This window comes from Rana temporaria, chromosome 3 (assembly GCF_905171775.1).
Source record: "Rana temporaria chromosome 3, aRanTem1.1, whole genome shotgun sequence".
Taxonomy (NCBI): domain Eukaryota; kingdom Metazoa; phylum Chordata; class Amphibia; order Anura; family Ranidae; genus Rana; species Rana temporaria.
Window position 1 is genome coordinate 75,343,268 of NC_053491.1, and position 22,573 is coordinate 75,365,840.

Here is a 22,573-nt window from a genome sequence, read left to right on the forward strand (position 1 = left end):
GCCAATAAAAGAGAGCAGGGGGCGCGGTAGAGCCCTGGCTCTTTGTGTCTTATGAACACATAGATCGGGGCTTGGGAGCGAGAATGCACCAGTGCCTCCATAGCAAGTAGCTTACTATTGGGGGCACTGGTCAAGGGGGAGTAGCCAGGAGCACTGGCAGGGGACCTAGAGAAGAAGAGGATCAGGGCTACTCTGTGCAAAACTATTACACAGAGCAGGCAGGTATGACATATTTTTTTATTTTGCTGCTCAGGATTTCAGGAAATGTGTAGAGAACAGTTGGTGCCTCATTTAAATACATTTTTTTTAAATACCAAGGCCTGAGTGCATCAATTTGATCTACCTGCTTTAAAGTGGTTCTAAAAGGTAGATGTTTTTTCTATGCATTAAGATAAAAAAACCTTTAGTGTGCAGCAGCCTCCCTCAGCCCCTTTATACTTACTTGAGCCCCACCTCGATCCAGCAATGTTGCATGAGAGACTCGGCTGTCTGGGATTGGCTGAATCTCCTGATTGGCCGAGACACACAGCTGGCGCCATTGGCTGGCGTTGCTGTCAAAGTCATTGAGCCAATGAGGAGAGAGAGGGCGGGGACGAGCCACAGCTCTGTGTTTTTATGAACACACAGAGCAGCAGCTCAGCTACTTTCTGTGGGTGCCACTCAGCAGGAGGGAGTGGCCAGGAGCAAAGAAGAGGGAGAAGAGGAGGATCTGGGCTGCTCTGTGCAAAATCACTGCACAGAGCAGGTAAGTAGAACATGTTTGTTTTTTGTTTTGTTTTTATCATTTTAAACATCACAATTGGAATAACCAAATACAAGTTCTACCTGCCCTAACCATCATCCTAGGATATTATTGTACTTAACTACAACTGTGTGGTAGAGGTATGAAGGACAGGTATTACTTACAATTGGCTACTTTGCATCAATTCAATGAGGTCGGTAAAAAGGACATCTCTGTTTCTTTCACAGAATCCGTCCATATCGTAAGACACCTACAAAACAAAATTAATTGCACAAATTAAATGTAACGTGAAATCATACCACATTTATGACTGTAGAAAGTGAGTAAATATAAGGACAGATCCAGGTCTAGATTCTCCCTAAGCTAGCTAAAGGGGGAAATGACATAAAGAAGAAATATTTAGATTATATATATCAAAAATGAGGATGAGAGCTCTGGATGGTACAATAATTTTACTTCAAAAGTCCCTCTTCATACAAAATCTGATAAATTCGACAAGCAACTGTACATTTTCAGGCATTACAATGCTCCTAATTAAGCTATAGTTCACAGATAGCATTGTAATGCTTGAAACTGTATAGTTGATTGCAGGCCCGTCGGAACACGACAGGCAAACCAAACAACTGCATGGGGCCCCGAGCTGGCCAGGGGCCCCAGCAGGGCGGGCCCTTGCCGCACCTTCCTCCTGCAGTCTGGTCGGCCGGGTACCATAGCCGCGTGGTACAGGAGATTCAGTTTCCTATTCCCGGCCGGACTGACAGGAAGTGCACACACTGAGTGTTCACTTCCTTTCAGTCCAGCCCGGGAACAGCAAACTGAATCTCCTGCCGCGCGTGTGGAATTCAGTCTTGTGAGGCTCTGCGGAGGATAGAGGTAGAGTGTCTTGTGCGGGGGTATAGCGGTATCCTGGGTGGTGGGGAGAGGAGTGCTGCCCATACACGTGTATGCAGGCTAGAGATTGTAAGATATCCTAACAAATGAAGCAATGTTTTCGACAGCAATCCCCCCCCCCCCCCCCCAGGCCTTAACTTAATAAATTGGACTTTTGAAGTAAAATTATTGTACCATACATAGATCTCATCCTCATTTTTGCTGTTTCATATTGGTGGATCACTTGGGAGCCCGCTGTTGATGTAAACTCTTTGCAGTTACTTATCTATGGCACAGCAGGAGCAGCTCCCCACACACAAATTATATACATTACATTATACACACACACACACACACACACACACACACACACACACACACATACATATTATACACACACCAACATAACCAGTGATGTCTGCCTGAATTTGCTTTAAACTGCACCCAAGTGCACTTACTTTGACAATCTGAAAATGAACACTGCTAAATAAAGTTAGAATAACAAAAAGGGACCGATTTCCTTTTCAGATAAATAAATTCTGAACTTTTTTATATTACCAACTATAGTTTTGAAAAGCTTTTAACATTGTAGAACCAAAGGATGCAGGTGGGGACTAAGCAAATAAAAACGGCATTGTCAGGCAAGAATAACAAAAAACAAAAAAAAAATCTTTTTAATCCTACTTCCTAACATTGTAGGTCAGACAATGACACAATTCAATTAGAAGACATCAGTTATTTTATAAAGTGAATATGGTCATAGAAACATGGTAGTTTATAGGCATTGGAGTATCTATAGTATACAGAAGATGCTACAGTGTCAGAAAAGTGTAATGCATAGTAATCAGCTCTACGTTGGTGAGGAATCATCACCTCGCTTGTGTGGATAAGCTGCAATCTGTTAATTTTTTCAGCCCTTGTGTTCAGCCCTTTGGCTGAAGAAAAAATAAATAAAAAAGCTCCATCTATCAGCTTTACGTTTTTTACAAACTTGATTTTCCATATTTTGTTAGTGTATTAAATATAGAGATTATTAGATTAACCACTAGAGGGAGCTAGCTCTGTATTTCTCTGCAATAAACCATAACCACTAGGAGTTTTGGAGGAAATTTAACACAACTGCAGCTTGCTGACAACAAAAGCTGTGGGCGACAAGTCTGCTTCATCTTGTTCAGTTAAAGAGGCGTTCCAGTCTGGAAAAATAAAAATGAAGTCAACAGCTACAAATACTGTAGCTGCTGACTTTTAATATAAGGGCACTTACCTGTCCAGGAATTCCGCAATGTGGGCACCCCAAACCAATTCATAATTTGGCTATGGGTGCAGGCACCAGCATTCTAAATAAGTGTTTCCTATTGTGCATGCGCAAGTCACACTGCTTTCTGAGTGGTCCCGCTCTCTTCTGGGACACGTTTGTGTCCCAGAAGGCAGCTGAGCGAAGGAGGTGGGGCTGGAAATGCACGTAGATCGCCAATGGGCGATCTTACCCGGGAGTAGGAGTGGGTACCTGTCAAAACCAAGTACCCATTCCTCCACCAAAAAGTGCCAAATGTGGCAGTGGAATATGGGGGGGTTTGAACGTGCAGAGCTTTGCCTTTTGGGTGGAGCTCTGTTTTAAGCTTTGAAAATGAAAGCGGTTTGGTTGCCATGCACAGCTGCTCCAGATTCTGTCTGCTCTAAAACCTTTTAAAACCAGAAAAAAAAGGGGGAACCAGTCACAAGGGAAACATGAACGTTGGCAATGCGGACCTCTCCTTAAAGTGGTAGTAAAGTCCAGCTTTAACTTTTACCTACAGGTAAGCCTATAATAAGGCTTACCTGTAGGTACAGTGAATATCTCCTAAACTTGTAGTGTATTAGATATTCACATGGGATGCAGCGCATGCGCTCTGAAGGGATGGCACACTCATGCTGTTGCTTCAGAGCGCTGTGTCATGACTCCCGCGAATGCGTGGCTGAGTCATTCATACAGCTGGAGTCCGTGAACCCAGAGGAAAGACTGGGTGAAGCCCTGTCAGCAGTGACTGCACACCACTGGAGGGCTTTGTTTTAAGGTGAATACTAGCACCTAATGACAATAACTTGCAAAACTTTTTTTTTTTTTTTTAAAGGACTTTACTACCACTTTAAAAAACAGTAGGTACCTGACATTAATTCCGATCCTCTTGATTCTATGCCAGTCACCGATCTGGAAATATGCATATAAGGATTTCTGTCTTTTTCCCCCAACTTCTCTAACCTGGTTGTATTTCAATTTATTTCTAACTAGCTGAATAGCCGGCGTTGCCCGGTCTTCCTATCTTAACCTTTTGGGGAGGAAAATCATAGTAATATAAATATACCCATCTTTTATATAAGGGTGTAGGTAAGGGTTAATTTAACTGTCATATATTTTTATTTGGCATATAAGTAATATGTGTACCAGGTATTATTGAAATATTTCCAGGCGTACAGAAGTTATGTGGGAACATACATTTCCCATTGATTTGCATGGGACTTTAAACAAAAACCCCGACCCTCACAAATGGGGGTATTTAAGGGATAAATTAACTATCCTATAGTTTAAGTGGACATATAAGTAACATGTGACCAAGTGTTATCGAAATATCTACAGCCGTTTGGAAGTTATGAAGTAACATGTATTTCCCATAGAGTTGAATGGGACTTTAAAGAAAAACCCAGACCATGGCAAATGGGGGTGGGTAAGGGTTAAACCACCTATCCTATGTTTTGCTGACATATAAGTAACATGTGTGCCAAGTTTCATGTTAATATCTTTAGCCGTTTGGACGTGATGCTGGAACATACATACATACATACATACATACACACACACACACACACACGTTGAGTTTTATATATATATAGATATAAAGGTGAATTAACACTGGACATCACTTCCACCCCCCCCCCCCAGTTTACCATGTACTTACCCATGGGGTTCCTGAGATGTCAGCATGTATTTAAAATCCCTGCTTTTCTCCCTACGCTCCCTCCAGTGCTTCCAGGACAGATCAGATGGACTCCGATTGGTTAGCCCTAGAATTTATTTGGCCTATCCTGAAAGCACTTATGAAGAAAAGGGAGAAAAACAGAGATTTGAGAACCCCCAGACCACTGGTTGTGCAGGTGCCGACATCTCAGGAACCCCAGAGGTAAGTAGAGCGGGGACCAGAGGGCTGGGGAAGGTGTTTGGTGTTCGTTCATCCTTCCACCAGGTGAGCCAACCCTTTAAAGCTAGTGGTTCAGCATGTCAATAATCGTCTTCACATTTCTCTTATGACAACACTGCTGTATAGATAGTTATACAGTGCACAGAGTACATTTCAACTGACCTGAAACATACCATGGGAAATACAGAAGATGTGGGGGGCCGAGCCTACCAGTTCATTGAGAAAGATGTGTGGCGTGTAATCTCATCAACCAGACTGATCCTGTAGCTGCTACACCATTTTTATATTTTACTGCCTTCATGCTCAGGGATCCATGAAAAGCTCAGCGCTTGGCATGGTTTGTACTCAAATTGCTCTTTAATGGCAGAATTCCTGGGCATGCTTACAACATCACCTCTGCCAGCCAGACCACAGTGATCCCTTTTTCTGTGCTCCATGATCTATGAAGAGTTCTTTGCTCAAGCGTGGTTTGTGTTCACACTAAAGCGAACTGTACTGGACTTCAAGTGAACCATGCACCGGACCACCTCTTCCAAGCAGTCCTCGGCATGGTACACTCAACCTTGCCAGGGCATAGTTTGGAGAACGCAAACTACACAAACCAACTAGCCCAAGGATGAACCATCTAGTGCCTTAGATTCTGTTTTCATGACAGAGGAATACTTGATTCTACAGTTTTTTATTATTTGCAAAGTTCCTGGGATTAATGGACTACACACTGATTTTAAGGGTTAATCCTCCATTCTGGCACCGCACTTACTGAAGATAGAATGAAATGGGTCAAACTGTTCTCTACTTTTTGTACAGGCATTAATTGTACTCATTAAGCCTGCCAAGGACCCTAGATATTGTGAATTGTATAAACCAATCTTCCTATTACCTACTGATATCAAAATTCTGGCAGAAATGTTTGCCACTAAGCTGCACACAGTTTGCAAGGCTTGGTTCCTTTACTTGACTTTATCATCATAATTAAGGTTCCTGCTGATTAATTTATGTGTGAGGATGGGTGGCTGCCTGAAAGCCAGCAAACCAATTAAAAAGTGTCACACACACAAAAGGTATCTTCAATACAACAGGATCATACAACTGTACCCTCAGTAATGTTGATTATCTTGTCCAATGCAAAAAAAGATCTTACGTTGTCGAAAGAGGACAGAAATTACAAGAAAGAAAGAATTTACACAGACACACCATTAAAGAACATAAGAAAGACGATTTCCACACACAATTTCTCACCACCAGACCACACTATGGAAGACATGAATGTCTTCACCGCAACTCCGATCTAGGTAAAGAGTCCGAAGGAGACTCTTTACCACGTGATCAGCTGTGTCCAATCACAGCTGATCACGATGTAAAACAGGAAGAGACATTTATCGGCTTTTCCTCACACGTGTCTGACAGATGCAAGTAGAGTTGATCGGCTGCTCTCCTGGAAGGGGGGGCCTGCGCTGATTGATTATCAGCACAGCCCCCCCCAGGATGCCCACATAGGACCACCAGGGATGCCACCAGGACCACCAGGGATTGCCATCACTAATGACCACCAGGGATGCCACACAGTGCACACAAAGAATGCCAGTCAGTGCCACCCATCAGTGTCCATTGTCGCCTATCAGTGCCCATCATTGCCAATCAGTCCCGCATACCAATGCCCATCAGTGCCGCATATCAGTGCTGTCCATCAGTGCCCATTTTATTTTAAATGTTTTATAACAGAAAGGCAGAAAAACATTTTTTTTCCAACATTTTCTGTATTTTTTTATTTGTTTAGCAAAAAATATAAACCCCAGAGGTGATCAAATACCACCAAAATAAAGCTCTATTTGTGGGAACAACATAACACAATTGTCATTTAAAAAGCGACAGCGATAAAAGCTGAAATTGGCTTGGGCAGGAAGGGGGGAAATGCCCGGTATTGAAGTAGTTAAATGAACTTCAAAGCTACTCAGGAAAGGAAATCCATGGAACCAAGGATGATAAATTCTATTTGACACAAAAGATAATTAACTAAATATATATACAGTAAACCTCAGTTTTCCAAATGACTAGCCAACATTTTTACGACCATTCTCAGCTCCGTGACTCTTCCATAGCCCTTTCCCTGCCTTATCTCAAGTTTATCAACCACTGCTGTGTATGTTTGTGTGGTTTTATTTCCTCAGAGATTGTCTGCTAAACCTTTGTATTAGTACTGCATAAGGCTCCATGCACACTGGCTTAAAAAACGTTGCTTCTACAGGAGTTTTGTGTTCTGCCTTTAGAAGCAGCTCAATGTTATCCTATGTGTCCATGAACATTAAGACGATTACAGGCATATTTTGAGTTTAACGTTTAGAGGCAGAAACAAAAAAAAAACCTGGTTCACATTTCTGATTGGAGCTTGGAGAAAAAAAAAAAAAAAAGTAAAAACTCTCCTAAACGTGTCTAAACTTTGTACAAAAAATGCTCTATATGAGCATTTCTTATTCCCGAGAGAACAGACTTTAAGCCCAGTGTGCATGGAGCCTAACTGTACTTTATCTCACATTTTATAATTATCGTACTGTGCAACTCCTCAATAAACTTGCAAAAACAAAAGTTCAAAAAGTAGCTATAATATGTCTAAAGCAATAAAACTAGAGACAAATCTGGCTTTTCTGGTCTATCCTGCATGACAGGGGTAGGGACAGGGAAGCACTTTGGCTCCAGTGACTCCTCCTCCCCTCTACCTTAAAAGAACAGACCTCAGCAGCAAATAAATTCTCTCAGTGCCAAGAAATGCATGCATTGTCCCTTTGTGATTTGATATGCACGAATGTGTATTGTGTTAAAAAGAGGATTATTCATTATGTGCTGCAATGCAACACATTGTGAATAGGTTTCATTGAAAACTATGGGCCTGATCCACAAAAGGGATACGCCGGCGTATCTACTGATACACCGTCGTATCCCTGTTTCCATCTATGGAACTGATCCACAGAATCAGTTTCTCATTGATAGGCAGAAGATCCGACATGTGTAAGGGACTTACACTGTCGGATCTTAGGATGCAGTACCGCGTCCGCCGCTGGGGGCATTTCTCGCCGAAATCCAGCGTCGGTATGCAAATTAGCACTTACGGAGATCCACAAAGCTTTTACGATTCGTTTTTCTCCGTAAGTATTAGTTTGCCGTCGCAAAATTAGGGCTGCTTTTACAAAGTGTAAAGTTAGTACACCATGTAAAAGTAGACCCTTCTATCCCTCGACGCTGTCAAATTTTTTTTAATTTTTTTTTTTCCCGCCGCATCTCTTTTTTCCCCCCCGACGCAACTTTTTTGACCCGGCGCGATTCACAAAACTCGGCGCAACGTAATTTTGTGCAATGCACGTCGGGAGCATGCGCAGTACTTCCGGCACGGGAGCGCGCCTAATTTAAATGGGACTCGCCCCATTAGATTAGGAACGCCTTGCGCCGGACGGATTTAAGTTACACCGCTCAAAATTTCTAGGTAAGTGCTTTGTGGATCGGGCACTTGGGTAGAGATTTTGCGGCGGTGTAACTTAAACGGGAAAAATTAAGTTACGCCGGCTTTTTGTGGATCAGGCCCTATGTATCTAAGCCCAAGAAAAGGTTGCTTTAGCTGTCCCTCACTTCAAGCTACGTGTTCTAACATTTTAAGAAATACTTTTCACAAAAGAAATTATGAAATTGTTGTAAATTAAGATTATTATACAGGATTTATAAAGCTCCATGTTTTGCACAGTGCTTTAATGGAGAGAGGCAGTAAAGTTACAATGATTCCTCTTGTAGTGAATTGTAAAGGGCCCTGCTCATTAGAGCTTACAATCCAAAGATAATAAAGTTGCAACTTCCTTTTCTCCAGCTTTAAAAAAGCCTGTTTGCAGAGCTCAGTAGCTCAAGTAGAAAATAACACAAAATGTGAACACCCAAATCCAACAGATTAATTTGAGATCTCAAGAAAAGCCAGCCTTCCTAAAAAGGAGATGATTGCTTGGCTGTTTAGCCAACCTGTAGTTCTCTGTGGATCAATGCATTTATTTTTATTTTTTGTAAATTAAAGTATAGATATGGTAAAATTACATATATAAATTCATCATCTTAAAAACGTATACAATAGATTATCGTATAACCAACCATCCAAAAAATATATTTCTCTTTAACTGTATTTTAAAAGAGTGAAGTCACTGAGCAGATTGCTGTCCTGCAGGGATATCTGAATCACAAGACTTATTAGAATTGCAGCTTAATTCACATGCCAGACAATTCCATGTACAGTGGAACCTCGGATTACGAGCAAATCCGTTCAAGGAGAATGCTTCTAATTCAAAGTACTCGCATATCAAAGCGAGTTTCCTCATTGAAGTCAATGGAAACGAAAATAATTTGTTCCGCATTGACTTTAATGGCATGCAATACCGCATGCAGCCAGAAACAGGGGGGCGCTGGAGAGCCTCAGAAACGCCCGGAATGCTCGAGGACACTTCGGCTGACCTCGGAAAAACCCAGTTCACGAGCCAAGCTGTCCTTGGGTCTTTCCGTGCATTTCCGAACTGCGACGTTCGGCTCCGGTGTCCCCCCTACCTCAGGCCAAATGCGGTACTGCCGGCCACATTAGCTTGAATTATGCTAATTTTGACAGATAACACTCGCAAAACAAGGCAGAATTTCTTTAAAAAGGGTGCTAGTCTTTTAAAACGCTTGTCAACCGCATTGCTCATAAACCGAGGTTCCACTACTGTATGTATTTGAAACATGAATTCAGCCAATTCAATATTCAGATGACAAATAATGAACTGAATTATATATTTGTACAATATGTACTGTTATTTTAGGTATGACTGCACTGTCACATTGAACATTGGTTTAAAATGGCAAAACACTTGGCGGCTTTGTAAAATAGCAGAATTATAAAGAACCATTCTAAATCACTGTGTCACCACGACTTCCAGGAATGTGAACAACCATTCACAGAGCTGTAATTAATCATTTCTTGGCGCTAATTAAATTTCCAGATTGCTTTGATTCGAAATTTTCACTTAAGGCCATGCTGCTGATAAAAATTAAATCTGCTTTCCAGTTTTACGGTTGACCACAACATGATTCTAAAGAAATGAACGAACAGGACAAAGTGTAAATGTCTGTCAGCACATTCTTGGGCAATTAAACATAAATGCATACACATAGGGAGTATTAAATAAACACTACAGCAGGTTTATTAGGATCCGCATGTCGGTACAAAAAATGAAGACACTGCAAAAAATCTCACCAGGCAGACTTTACACAGATTAATTGTGGATTAATTCAGTTCATAAACACAAACTGTGCACTGATAAAGCACTTTGGGATGGCTCCCCAGGAAAAATAATAAAAAAAAACACATGGAGAAAAAATAAAATAAACTGGTGAAGTGTTAAATGGAATTTAAGAACAATGTTCAGCACTATGAAGAACACTGGGACAACATTAAAGAAAAAGCTACTACTTTATTTATTTTAAAGTGGTTGTAACCCTAAACAAAACAAAAAGAAAGTTTATTTTAAAGCATGATCAATAACATAGTGCTTCTGCAGTGTAATTTGTCCCTTTCTATGTTCTAAAATTCCTGGTTAATCCAGCCTGTTCCTATGTCCCCCTATGTGTACCGCCCCTCCCCTTTCCTCCTGCCTGTTAATACATAATACAATTACTTGTATCCTCTCTGTTTTAGCAAGATATTTAGTACAGTATGTCAAGATTTTTTTTTTCTTAATTATGTTGAATTGTTTTTTATTAAAAACTTTCAAACAGTAAAAATCAGGTATAAAAAAAACAAAAAACAAAATTCTGATAATATATCAAATCAAACAGGGCGCATAGGTACAAACAAAACCATGGGTAGAAATAATGTTCATCTAAAAGACATAGCTGTGAAGACCTTCACATAATTCATTAAAATGTAGAATATCAATCAACTGACTACAGGAAAGTAACCAGTGGAAAACTGTTTACACGGTAGAAAAAAGTATTTAAAAGATACTGGCATGTATTGACAGCAGACAAACATCTGAAAAAGATTCTGCCTACTCGGCCTAATATTGTCTATAAAAGAGCGCCGACCGTCCGAGACATGCTCGTTAAAAATGTGATTGATCCTCCCCCTAGGAGTGGATACACGTTTTTTAACAAAAAGGGCTTCTTTCCGTGCAAATATTGTTTTGCATGTTTGCACGCAAGGGGTCCTCAATTAATGAGAACAGAATTTTTGGGTACACACACTAATGTAATGCATCCCATAAAAGACTTCATTAGATGTCACACTGAGGGTGTGGTGTACGTATTACAGTGTACATGTAATCTACAATATGTAGGCAGAACTAAAAGACCATTAATGGTCCGTATTAAAGAACACATCAAGAATATTTTGAAGGGTTCTGACAAACACAATGTCAGTAGACATTTTGAGAAGTTCCACAATAAGAATCCACGGGATTTATCCTTTTGGGCTATTGATAAGTTCAAAAAACCATGGAGGGGGGCACATTTAGTTAGAACCATCAGTCAAAAGGAATCCCAATGGATACACACTTTACATACATTAGTGCCTGATGGATTAAATGTGGACTTTGATGTTAATTGTTTTATAAGTAATTTTTAATTTTATGCATTTTATTGTCAAGGATGGGATTTAGCATCACTTTTGGTCTAGTCTTCTAGTTCAATTTAAATCCCTCCTATTTGATGATATTGAGGTAGCCCCCACGCAAATTTCTATTCAATTGTGTGTGTGGCTGTGACACTATTTTGTGCCATTTTTTCTATATTTTATATTTTTATTATTATGCATTTTATTAATTCAGCAATAGATTTGAATATACAGTCCTTGCTTTTTAATATATCCATTAAATTAGACTATTTTTAATACATATGACAACAAGGATCATTGCTCATATTTGATATGATGCTAAGATGTTCCCACATTTTGTTTGCCAATACTTGGTTTTAAATGGATCTGATTGTCCGCCATCCATGTGTTTCCCTTACACAAGATGGCCGCGATAGATTCGATGGGCAATCCATTCTTAAAAATGGCCGCTATTGACTTCCGTTCATTAGCCTATATAAAGCGAATCCGTCTAGCCAATCCCCAGCCTCTGATGAAGTCACGTGTCGTGACGCAACGCGTAAGGCCCTGATTAGACGTGACCGGAAGTGACGTAACGTTCCATCCGCACATTAGATACTTGCTGTTTCAACGTTTTAATTCAAGCTCATGTTGAGCATTTTACTATTTGGACTTTTAATAAATCGATTGCCGTGAAATATTTCACCATTTGGAGCTCCTTTCCTCTTTCCTTCTTTTACACTCGATCGATGGCCTGTATATGATCTGAGCACGGAGCCTCCATTTTGGTGTAGCCCCGGACCACACACAGTGAGGGTGACGCTCTCCAGGCAACAGGATCGAGGATTGGACCAGCTCGTCCCAGCAGAAGGAAGGTTTTTAAGTCTCCATCTGAGCATCCACATGCTGTTTATATACATCAGGAAGGTAAGCGCTCCGTGAGCTCAGCTGCCGGTGGGATCGTGTAAACATTTTCTGATTTGGATGCACAAGATTATTGTCGATCACTTTGGGACTTTCATTTATATTGATTTTATATATATTTATTTTTAATTTTTTTATAACACAGGACTTTTTGCTTCATTGTTTACTATCACAGCCACAGTGTTTTGAGTGATTGGTCTATTTTATTTAGATCATAATTCATTCACTTATTGGTTTTCCCCTGTATTGGGGATCCTATTTATATTTTATCATTTTGTGGATATTCACCATTCACTTATTTTTGCGCTCATCATTCAAACTTATTCATGTTTACACGGTAGACAGAGGACTCTGTAAATACCTCCAAGGCATTTCAGGAAATGTTGGCAGCATCAAATTAGGTAGGTAATGCAACCATCTATCACAGAAAATTAATAGGAAATGGTATTGGGAACAAGAAAATAAGGATAAATAAAAAAGGGGGGGGGGGCCCCAAGTAGCGCCCAGGGGAGGCTCCAGGAAACACCTGAAATCTAATGCCGCGTACACACCATCACTTTATGTGATGGAAAAAACGACATTTTCTGTGAAGTAAAAAACAACGTTTTTTAAACTTCAATATTCAAAAACGACGTTGCCTACACACCATCGTTTTTTCACAATGCTCTAGCAAAGCGAGGTTATGTTCACCACTTTTTTCCATTGAAGCTCGCTTCATAACTAGCTTCTGGGCATGCGCGGGTTTAAAAACGTCGTTTTTTTGCTACACACGGTCAATTTTTGTGAAACAAAAAACGACGTTTTGAAAAACGACACAAAAAATTGAAGCATGCTTCAATTTTTTTTTGCCGTTTTTCACAAGACATAAAACAACGTTTCCCCCCACACACGGTCATTTAACCACTTAAGCCCCGGACCAATATGCAGCCTAAAGACCCAAGGGGTTTTTACAGTTCGGGACTGCGTCGCTTTAACAGACAATTGCGCGGTCGTGCGACGTGGCTCCCAAACAAAATTGGCGTCCTTTTTTCCCCACAAATAGAGCTTTCTTTTGGTGGTATTTGATCACATCTGCGGTTTTTAGTTTTTGCGCTATAAACAAAAATAGAGCGACAATTTTGAAAAAAAAGCAATATTTTTTACTTTTTGCTGTAATAAATATCCCCCAAAAACATATATAAAAACATTTTTTTTCCTCAGTTTAGGCCGATACGTATTCTTCTACCTATTTTTAGTAAAAAAAATCGCAATAAGCGTTTATCGATTGGTTTGCGCAAAATTTATAGTGTTTACAAAATAGGGGATAGTTTTATTGCATTTTTATTTTTTTTTTTTTTTTTACTACTAATGGCGGCGATCAGCAATTTTTTTCGTGACTGCGACATTATGGCGGACACTTCGGACAATTTTGACACATTTTTGGGACCATTGTCATTTTCACAGCAAAAAATGCATTTAAATTGCATTCTTTATTGTGAAAATGACAGTTGCAGTTTGGGAGTTAACCACAGGTGGCGCTGTAGGAGTTAGGGTGCACCTAGTATGTGTTTACAACTGTTTGGGGGTGTGGCTGTAGGAATGACGTCATCGATCGTGTCTTCCCTATAAAGGGAATGACGCGATCGATGCGCCGCCATAGTGAAGCACGGGGAAGCCGTGTTTACACACGGCTCTCCTCGTTCTTCAGCTCCGGGGAGCGATCGCGACGGAGCGGCTATAAACAAATAGCCGCGCCGCGCATGTAGCGGGGGGGGTCCCGATCGGACCCCCCACCCGCTAATAGGCGAGGACGTACCTATACGCCCATGTGCCTGTACGTGCCATATTGTGGACGTATATGTACATGGGCTGGTCCTTAAGTGGTTAAATTGACGTTTTTAAAAATTTCTTTTTTTTTCATCAAAGTGATGAAAGTGATGGTGTGTACGTGGCATTAGACCTGAACTGCAACAAAGGCATCAAACCGAGAGGAATATCACAAATAAGACCATACCGTCCACATGAGATTGTGTTATTCAGACTTATTGTCATCCCATGCACATAAAGTTTTTTATTATAATGCTAAATACTTTCTTGCACATGCTGGCTGGCGTCGGAGGGGAATCTCAGCCCTTTACACTGCTTTTCTTAGATCGGGAAAGGAGAGCGGACAGAGATCACGTGACCACACAGTGGAGCTGTGCAAAAAAGGTATTTAGAATTATAATTGAAAAAAAAAAACCACACAAACAAAACATACTAACTATCTTGCTAAAACAGAGAGGATACAAGTAATTGTGTTCCGTGACTTTACAACCACTTAAACTTCTGTCAACATTCACTGGGTGGCACATTCACCATATTAGCTCTAGCCCATGTAACTAGATTCACTGGAACTTTCAAAAATATTCACCATAGAAAGAACTTTCAGAAATGGGAGATCCAATTTTGTTTAACCTTGCAGTTTAGCAATCCTGAAACAAATTTTTTTGATGACATACGTTTCCTGTGAATGGTTGAGCAGCACTCAGCCCGACTAGATATTGTCCCGGGAACAGGAGAGGAGGTCCCCAACCTGCTGACAGCCCTCCCAGTGGACTCATGTTAGTGAAGCAAATAGTTCATTGGGACAAGTTTGGTCCAAACAAACTGTTAAAAGTCACAAGCAAACAAAAGTTAAGCTTTAAATGAGACGTATGGGAATCGCAAAAAATAGATAAAATCATACTCGCCGAGATGGCTGCAGCACCAAACCCAGCTGCAGCTGCCCCCCCCCTCACTTTAAAGACTGCAAACTAAGCGATTAAACACCACTGATCGCTCATCTCTCGGCCCTTAGCCTGCAGAGAGCGGGTTACTGTCAGTCATCGGCTATCTGCCTCTTCAGCACTCACTGGAGAGCTGGGGTGTGTAGGGGGCAGGAGGGGTTCGCTCAGGTTCCAAGCGTCTTGCTGTGAGGCCCGAGACCAAGGTCAGTCCAGTCCTCTGGGCGGATCCCAACCATATGGATGGGATCTTTTCAGATCCTAGACCGGCTCTGTGACGGCAGCCGACATTGAGTATTAGCCCGCTGTAAGGTGAAAACGGGTCACAGGAGTCCAGAACCGATTATAGTCCTGTGACCCACAGGAGAAGTATAACCAGAAAAGCTTTGGTCATACCTCTCCTTTAAATGCTTTTTTATGTTTAGAGGACCAGAAAAATCAGTTCTCAATTCTTGATGCTATGCAACTGTAGGCCCCTCCGCACTGCAAGACCAGTCCCCCTCAGCCTCTTCTCCGGCATGCTCTGGTGCCCCTGACATCTTGCAGACCAAAGCAAGGCCAATAGCCTGCACTCAAAGCTGAGAGACAGTCCACTGTTGGAGCGTATGGGAATGGAGGAGAGCATCTTCCAGGGGAGCAGCGAATCTGGTAATTAAAATTGCTTTTCCTGTCCCCTAGACCTCAACAAGCATTTAATAGTTTAGTATCATGTTTGAATCGAATTGTTAAAATAAAAAACTCTTACCAAAGTTATTTCTGCCTAGGCTGAACCCTTCTGGTAAATGTTTTTGCAAATGCATGCAGAGAATGCAGGCTTACCTTTCCAGCATAATGGTGAACAATAATGCCCTGGTTCCAACTATTAAAATGTTCATGGGTCCCCACAGCCATCTGGAGTTTTTGCAAAAGCGTCTGATCAGCCCCTTCTCCCACGGCATGCATGGTGGCACATACATCATCCAAAATACTCATTATGCCTGGTGGGTTCTGGAAAGTAAAAAGAGTGGTACAACATCAACAAAACACAGTTATATTGACAGTGAACTATTATACAGAACCAATACTTCATAATTGCCCTTACAATGCGCAAAAGAGGCAGCATCTCTGTACAGATGGAGGTCCCATCAATGACCTAAATAGAACCATTTCCATAAATCTAAATGTACCACCCACCACTGCAGCAAACTCATTTTTTTGGGGGGGGGGGGGGGGGGGGCTATGGCAGATCTAGATATAAGGACAGCACTAGATAAGTAGATGGCATATTAGCCTACATAGTGCTCTGCTGTATTTTAGGCATCAGTGGCTAGGTTGACTTAAGTGGCAAATAAGATAGTTGATGGAACTAGCTTTTAATTGTGTATCACTATATGTTGTTAAAGATTAGTCTCCAATGCCAAAGCCATGGTTTCCATACACTGCACTAATGATAGCCAACAAGTATGAAACGGCTATATGCAGTATGGAATAAATGGCTTTCTAACAAACAGTTTCCTGATGTACATTTAGTCATAGGACATAAAGGTACGATTTGAATAGCTTTGTAATATCTAAGAAACAATCTTCTTATTTTGGATTATGCAATAGAATGAGACTGTCAATTCTTTGTTCTAGAAAGGGTTTACATTGCTTTATGGTGTTAAACATTAGCAAGCAAAAAAGACCACCAATTCATGGAATCGGTAAAAGTGAAATTAATTGTTTAGGACAAATAGAATGTATTTTAAGATTATATATTTGTAAACATATATTAATTAAATGTCTATAAATACCTCCATTTTTTTTAAACAAACATTTAATACATGATATTATTATTATTATTTTTTACACAGCGCTTTACATATTGTACATTCACATCAGTCCCTACCCTCAAGGATCTTACAATCTAAGGTCCCTAACTCACATTCATACTAGGGCAAATTTAGGCAGAAGCCAGTTAACCTACCAGCATGTCTTTGGAGTGTGGAAGGAAACTGGAGTACCCGGAGGAAACCCACACAGGCACAGGGAGAACATGCAAACTCCAGGCAGGTAGTGTCGTGGTCGGGATTCAAACCAGCAACCCTTTTTACTGCTACTCACTACACCACTGTGCTATAATTAAAAACAGACCGTACAACAAAAGCAACCTAAATCTATGTCCACCTAGTGATATTATTGCATATCTAATTGAAACACTGGTGAAACGACATTTGGTAAGCGATACCCAATCTTAGTTTATCACCACTCTGACTCATTCACTTGTGTGCATAAATTTAAACTTGAGCTATTGAAGTCTAATAACTGTGCAATATTTCATATATAGTGTATCAAACTACAAAAAGAATATATATATTTAATGGGGATCTGAGCTGTAATTTGGCTATTAAAGGCAATTTAGCCTCTGTTCTAGCCATGGCTGTGCTGGGAGTGATCCACCATTGATCGCTCGGTGGTGTTATTACCCCAGGCCAAGGGTGGCAGCAGTCAGGTTATGGTACATTGAGTGTCCCCCTCAGCAACGAATTAGTGGGAGTGGTTACCCCGCTGTGCATGCTGGGGAGGGGTACTTAAGGGACAGACGCCATTGTTGTGGGGTCCGTTCGCGCCTTGTGGCCAACCTGGCCACTATACATTACTTTTAAACCTAGTGACATAGAATGTGTAAGAGTGATTACATAAAACACAGATTAAGAGAACATAACTAGACCTCACTTTGAGAAATAATGTATAGATATATATTATTCTTCCCACACTTACCACTTTATTCTCAATAAGGTCACACACAATCTTATTGTTGAAGTATTCTATTGGGGTCCATCGAATGCCTTCCTGAACATATTCTTCCTGAAATTTAAAGTACAGAAAAATAAAAAAAAAGTGTACCATATAATGCTGCAATGCAAATAGCTAAAAAATTAATATTGCATTCTGGCCAACCCGTGGCAGTCATAAGTCCCACAACATAAGGCCCAATGCACACTAGAAGCTAAAAACTTCTTAAGGGGGAAAAACTGCTAATAACAGTTAGCATTTTTTTGCTGGCGTTAAGCAGTGCGCAAGCAATCTTTAGGAGCGTTAGCGATAAGGAGCGGAGCTGCCGGCATCCTTAACAACCAGAAAATAGTGAAGGTTAAGGATGGACCCTTTCAGGTCTGGTATGGATTTTTATAGGGGATCCCAATGCCAATGTTCTTTTAAAACCTTCAAGGCACCTTGTCCCCATGTTGATTAGGACAAGGGCTTCTTCCCCACAACCCTGGCCCCGTGAATATGAAGTTGCATCGGAGGACTTCTGAAAGCCCCCAATTTAACAAGGGGCCCCCAGATCCTGTACCCCTCCTCCTATTTAAATAAGTACTTCTACTCATTCACCCCAAAAAAGTGTGCAAAAGTGAGTAAAAACACAACAACATTTTGACAAGTCCTTTAGTAAAAAACAAAACCCCCAAAAAAATGGACCCTACCCCTTGAAATCATCGACCAGTGCATGTTTTTTTTTGTTTGGGTTGACAACTGCTGCTCATCATGACTTTTACCTTTTTTTTATCAAATCTAATTTAAATATGTTGGATGCACAGGAGCCAAGTTGGTTCACCAACGCAGAGAGGGGGCACTGAGAAAAACCATAGAAAACCATTTGCCTTTACATCTTAAAGGGGTTGTAAAGGTAATTTTTTTCCCTAAATAGCTTCCTTTACCTTAGTGCAGTCCTCCTTCACTTACCTCATCCTTCGATTTTTCTTTTAAATGTCCTTATTTCTTCTGAGAAATCCTCACTTCATGTTCTTCTGTCTGTAACTCCACACAGTAATGTGAGACTTTCTCCCTGGTGTGGAGTGTCGTGCTCACCCCCTCCCTTGGACTACAGGAGAGTCAGGATTCTCTCTACGTTACAGATAGAGAAAGGAGCTGTGTGTTAGTGGGCATCCTGACTCTCCTGTAGTCCAAGGGAGGGGGCAAGCATGACACTCCACACCAGGGGGAAAGCCTCACATTACTGTGTGGACTTACAGACAGAAGAACAGGAAGTGAGGATTTCTCAGAAGAAATAAGGACATTTAAAAGCAAAATCGAAAAATTAGGTAAGTGAAGGAGGACTGCACTAAGGTAAAGGAAGCTATTTAGGAAAAAAAAAATTGTACCTTTACAACCCCTTTAAGCATTGCATATGCCAAGCTCCCATGAACCTCAGAAAGCCCATGCTTTTAACACCAGCCCTCCTCAGATATTTTGCCAACCTTCTATAACGCTACTGGGTTAGGTCAGTTGATTTACCTGTTCTGCTTTTAGTGTCAATTCTATAAATATTTGTTGCAATTTTTCATTCACAAAATTGATGCAGAACTGCTCGAAACCATTTTTCTGAAAAAAAAAAAAAACAAGTACATGTGTTATTTAGATAACTACTTTATACCATTGGAGCTACAATCCTAAACTGTTACTTACCTGAAAAATCTCAAAGCCATAAATATCAAGAACACCGATATTGTATTCTTCATGATCCTTCTCCATGGCTTTGTTGATGGACTAAAAAATAAAATATGCCAAGTAAAGACAACTGAAACCCAAGCATTATTTCCTACAGTTTTTTTTGTAAATTGAGTGTGTAATTATATATATATATATATATATATATATATATATATATATATATATATATATATATATATAGATAGAGATAGATAGAGATAGATAGAGATAGATAGAGATAGATAGAGATAGATAGAGATAGATAGAGATAGATAGAGATAGATAGAGATAGATAGAGATAGATAGAGATAGATAGAGATAGATAGAGATAGATAGAGATAGATAGAGATAGATAGAGATAGATAGAGATAGATAGATAGATAGAGATAGATAGAGATAGATAGATAGATAGAGATAGATAGAGATAGATAGAGATAGATAGAGATATATATATATATAAATATAAAGGTCGGGTGAAGTGCAACACGGCTATAGCATAAAGGTGCAAGCAATCAGACCATCCTGTGGGGCCATATATAAAATAATCAAAAGGAGATTGCTGCACTTATTAATTTATTTAGAAAAAGAAAATCATACAAAACAAGTAGTAGCTGTAGTGTTCCATATTAACAGTTTTGGGCTAAACAGATAGCGCCCTTCTCCATTGCAGAACACAGATGTGAAGAAGGGCGCCGTTTGTCCAGCCCAAAACTGTCCAAATGGAATAATACAGCTGCCACTTGTTTGTATGATCTTTTTTTTATTTTGCAACTAGGTCTTCATAATATGAAATCTTCAGCATGGAGCCTGCGAGTCCTACAGAGTTATTTGCTTAACACAGCAGAAAGATTGCTGGTCATGTGACTACAGGTCATGGGAATGGGCTTTAATTTTGTTTTTTCAAATTTAATTCAGTTTTGTGATCTACCAACTTCAGACTCACAAAGCCAGCACAGTATAATACACATTCGTAAAACACTCCAATTTTTATTTATTTTTTATATATAGTTTAAAATGTACCTCTTAAGTTTTATTTAAAACAAAAACTACAGCTATTCCCACTTGGGGATGTAAACAGAATGTGGCGCAGAATGACACTCCTGATTGGCTGTGCTGAACTGAGGTAGATGTCGGGGACAGCACTCTGAAGAAAGGCAAGAGTAAAGTTTGGCATTTATTTTTATTTTTATACAGGGTTAGTGGGATATTGGGGAAAAAATTAGCCACTAAAGTAGAGGTCTACTTTAAAACAAGTGAATTTATCCTTCAATGCTACAGGAGGCCATTGAAATACATGGACAGAAGGCATGCTTACAATTATCCATCACAATCCGATCTTATATCGGAGGTTGCATGGACACCCAAGGCAGATGCAATTTACAAGCAAAGAAAAAAACGTTGGCAATCGACAGAAGTCACTAAAACATTTTTAATCCCAGCACCAGAGGGCAGGAACCGAGTTAAAGTGGGCTCTGGCATGCAAGTACAGTAAACTATATTTACTTCTATACACTAACTACATTTACTTCTTGTAGTAAATTATAAAACAGTTGTACACTATAGATTATCAGAACGACTATATGTGCTATATCCTACAGGACCAAAAAAAGGATAAAAAATTGATATGTAATTTTTACATCTCCTGAGACATGACTTACATCTACCAAGTAATCGAAGACTCGTGAATGAAGTGCCTTGGCGAGAGCATCTCTAGTATAGCAGGCCTGCTCCACATTCAAAGTCACATTGATTGACTCGGACTTGCCACCCCACTTGCTATCCATCTGTCTGCTTGTTAACTTCTCTCTTAAGCGACTTTCATTTATCCCCAGGAGGAATGTAGGGAATGCTAGAACTGTAAACAAAAAAGACCTTTACAATCCAGGGCAAATATTCGGGTCATTTCTGTATAACTATTCATGTGGCGTTCACAGACAATATACAAAAGGGAAAATAAAAAATTAGATTTGGTATTATTAAAAGGTACTTGTATAGCGCCTTCAATTTACGCAGCGCTTTACATATACAATGTACATTTACATCATTCGTTACCCTCAAGGAACTTACAATCTAAGGTCCCCAACTCACATACTAATTTATATTTATATATATATATATATATATATATATATATATATATATATATATATATATATATATATATATATATATATATATATATATATATATATATATATATATATACATACACACACACACACATACATGCATACATACATACATACATACATACATACACACACACACAGTACAGACCAAAAGTTTGGACACACCTTCTCATTCAAAGAGTTTTCTTTATTTTCATGACTATGAAAATTGTAGATTCACACTGAAGCCATCAAAACTATTAATTAACACATGTGGAATTATACATAACAAAAAGGTGTGAAACAACTGAAAATATATTTCATATTCTAGGTTCTTCAAATTAGCCACCTTTTGCTTTGATTACTGCTTGGCACACTCTTGGCATTCTCTTGATGAGCTTTAAGAGGTAGTCACCTGGCGCTGCACCCCATCACTCTCCTTCTTGGTCAAATAGCCCTTACACAGCCTGGAGATGTGTTTGGGGTCATTGTCCTGTTGAAAAATAAATGATGGTCCAACTAAACGCAAACCGGATGGAATAGCATGCTGCTGCAAGATGCTTTGGTAGCCATGCTGGTTCAGTATGCCTTCAATTTTGATTAAATCCCCAACAGTGTCACCAGCAAAGCACCCCCACACCATCACACCTACTCCTCCATGCTTCACGGTGGGAACCAGGCACGTAGAGTCCATCCATTCACCTTTTCTGCGTCGCACAAAGACACGGGGGTTGGAACCAAAGATCTCAAGTTTGGACTCTTCAGACCAAAGCACAGATTTCCACTGGTCTAATGTCCATTCCTTGTGTTCTTTAGCCCAAACAAGTCTCTTCTGCTTGTTGCCTTTCTTTAGCAGTGGTTTCCTAGCAGATATTCTACCATGAAGGCCTGATTCACACAGTCTCCTCTTCTAGAGATGTGTCTGCTGCAAAAGGTGGCTACTTTGAAGAACCTAGAATATGAAATATATT

At 40.1% G+C, this 22,573-nt stretch overlaps 1 protein-coding gene across 1 annotated transcript in view; it reads right to left on the reverse strand.

The window, feature by feature from the left end:
- MYO1E (myosin IE) overlaps positions 1-22,573 on the reverse strand; it is a 267,148-nt gene that overhangs the window by 83,956 nt on the left and 160,619 nt on the right. Inside the window, exons 10-15 of the mRNA XM_040342781.1 lie at positions 21,153-21,349; positions 19,471-19,551; positions 19,300-19,386; positions 17,782-17,868; positions 15,862-16,029; positions 907-992 (exon numbers count right to left, since the gene is read on the reverse strand). Of these exons, the coding sequence (XP_040198715.1) occupies positions 907-992; positions 15,862-16,029; positions 17,782-17,868; positions 19,300-19,386; positions 19,471-19,551; positions 21,153-21,349 (706 nt within the window). The remainder of the gene's footprint in view (positions 1-906; positions 993-15,861; positions 16,030-17,781; positions 17,869-19,299; positions 19,387-19,470; positions 19,552-21,152; positions 21,350-22,573) is intronic.